The sequence below is a fragment of the Cynoglossus semilaevis genome, chromosome 20, assembly GCF_000523025.1.
Source record: "Cynoglossus semilaevis isolate Cse_v1.0 chromosome 20, Cse_v1.0, whole genome shotgun sequence".
NCBI classification, from domain to species: Eukaryota; Metazoa; Chordata; class Actinopteri; order Pleuronectiformes; family Cynoglossidae; genus Cynoglossus; species Cynoglossus semilaevis.
Window position 1 is genome coordinate 14,175,300 of NC_024326.1, and position 1,308 is coordinate 14,176,607.

The 1,308-nt window shown below is 51.0% G+C and overlaps 1 protein-coding gene across 1 annotated transcript in view; it reads right to left on the reverse strand.

Moving 5' to 3' along the window:
* Positions 1-1,308, reverse strand: part of kirrel1b (kirre like nephrin family adhesion molecule 1b) — an 81,085-nt gene that overhangs the window by 35,219 nt on the left and 44,558 nt on the right. Inside the window, exons 3-4 of the mRNA XM_025052452.1 lie at positions 281-430; positions 4-146 (exon numbers count right to left, since the gene is read on the reverse strand). Coding sequence (XP_024908220.1) covers positions 4-146; positions 281-430 — 293 coding nt within the window. The remainder of the gene's footprint in view (positions 1-3; positions 147-280; positions 431-1,308) is intronic.

The following is a 1,308-nucleotide window of genomic DNA, read 5'->3' on the forward strand; positions in this document are numbered from 1 at the left end:
GGCCCCGTCCACAGGAGCTCCGTCCTTGGTCCACTGGATGTAAGCGGCCGGCTTGGCCCCGCGGGTCACACAGGTCAGGTTGTACGGAGTCCCGGCCATCAGCAGGAGCTCCGGGGAGCCGTCCACCACCGGGTCCTCGGGGGGAACTGCAGGAGAAACACGGCCACTACTGTGAATGTGCATCAGAAAGGTGAAGACGCTGTGGAGGAGGTGAGGAGGAGACACGACCGCCACGCAGACACGAAGTGAGAAACAAACGAGAAACTGACGGCGGACTCACCGAGGACGTTGAGTTTGGCCCTCCTGGAGCGCAGGGCGGCCTCCGTGGCCTGACACTCAAACAGAGAGTCATCAGACAGCTCGGCGTTGGAGATCTCCAAGTTGTACTGGCCAATGTCCAGAGCCCGGAGAACCCGGTACCTGGGCCAGGCTGCGGAGGAGACACAGAAAGACGGGGGTTTTTTTTTTTTTTAAATCCGAATCTGAAGTCACTGGGGTGAGAGTTCATGCAGAGGTCAAAGGTCACCAATGATAAGTTTAAGTCACACTAGATCAAATCAAAGGACGGGTGTTTCCAGGGTTTCAGGTTCAAGTCAGAGAAATCAGTCAAACCGTGGATTAAAAGTGAAAAACTTCAGGTCTGACGTGACTGACGTGGTTCAACATCAGGTTGGCAGACTCTGGACCTGGTGCTTCCTGCTGGAGTCACATGACCTTCAGCTGTTTTTAACAGACACTGCTTTTATTTACAGGTCAGAAAAAGAGAGAGACTGAAAAAATAATTCAAAAAATGGTGGTTAAAGTGAAGGAGGCGACGGCCGTTACCGCCGTGAGTCATCAGGATTCTGACGTCCTCACAAAGGAGTTGGAGGAGGGAGATTTAGAAAAGTGACACACACACACACACACACACACAGAGAGAGAGAGAGAAAAACTTTATTTTTAATGTCTGAGGAAAACTTCATCTCCTATTTCTGTCTTCCTGTGAATTCACGGGGGAAGGAACACGTTGTTAGAGTTGCTATTTTTCATATATTGTGAGATCTTTTATTGTGATGAATGCTGGGACATTAGCTGCCTGAAACCTCAGCCGCCGTCAGGCCCGCAGGAAAAGTGAAGATGATGGAGTAGGAGAAGAACGGCTGTTAAATTAGGGGAGCAGTTTGTCTAAATTAAAACTCCACGGTGCAGTTGTTGGGGCGTGAACGCTGCTGAACGCCGCGGATGATCCAGAGTGACGGCCGCCGTTACCTTCCTGTTGTTAGGGTTGAAGCAGACGGACCGCAGATGTATATTACCGAATGGCAG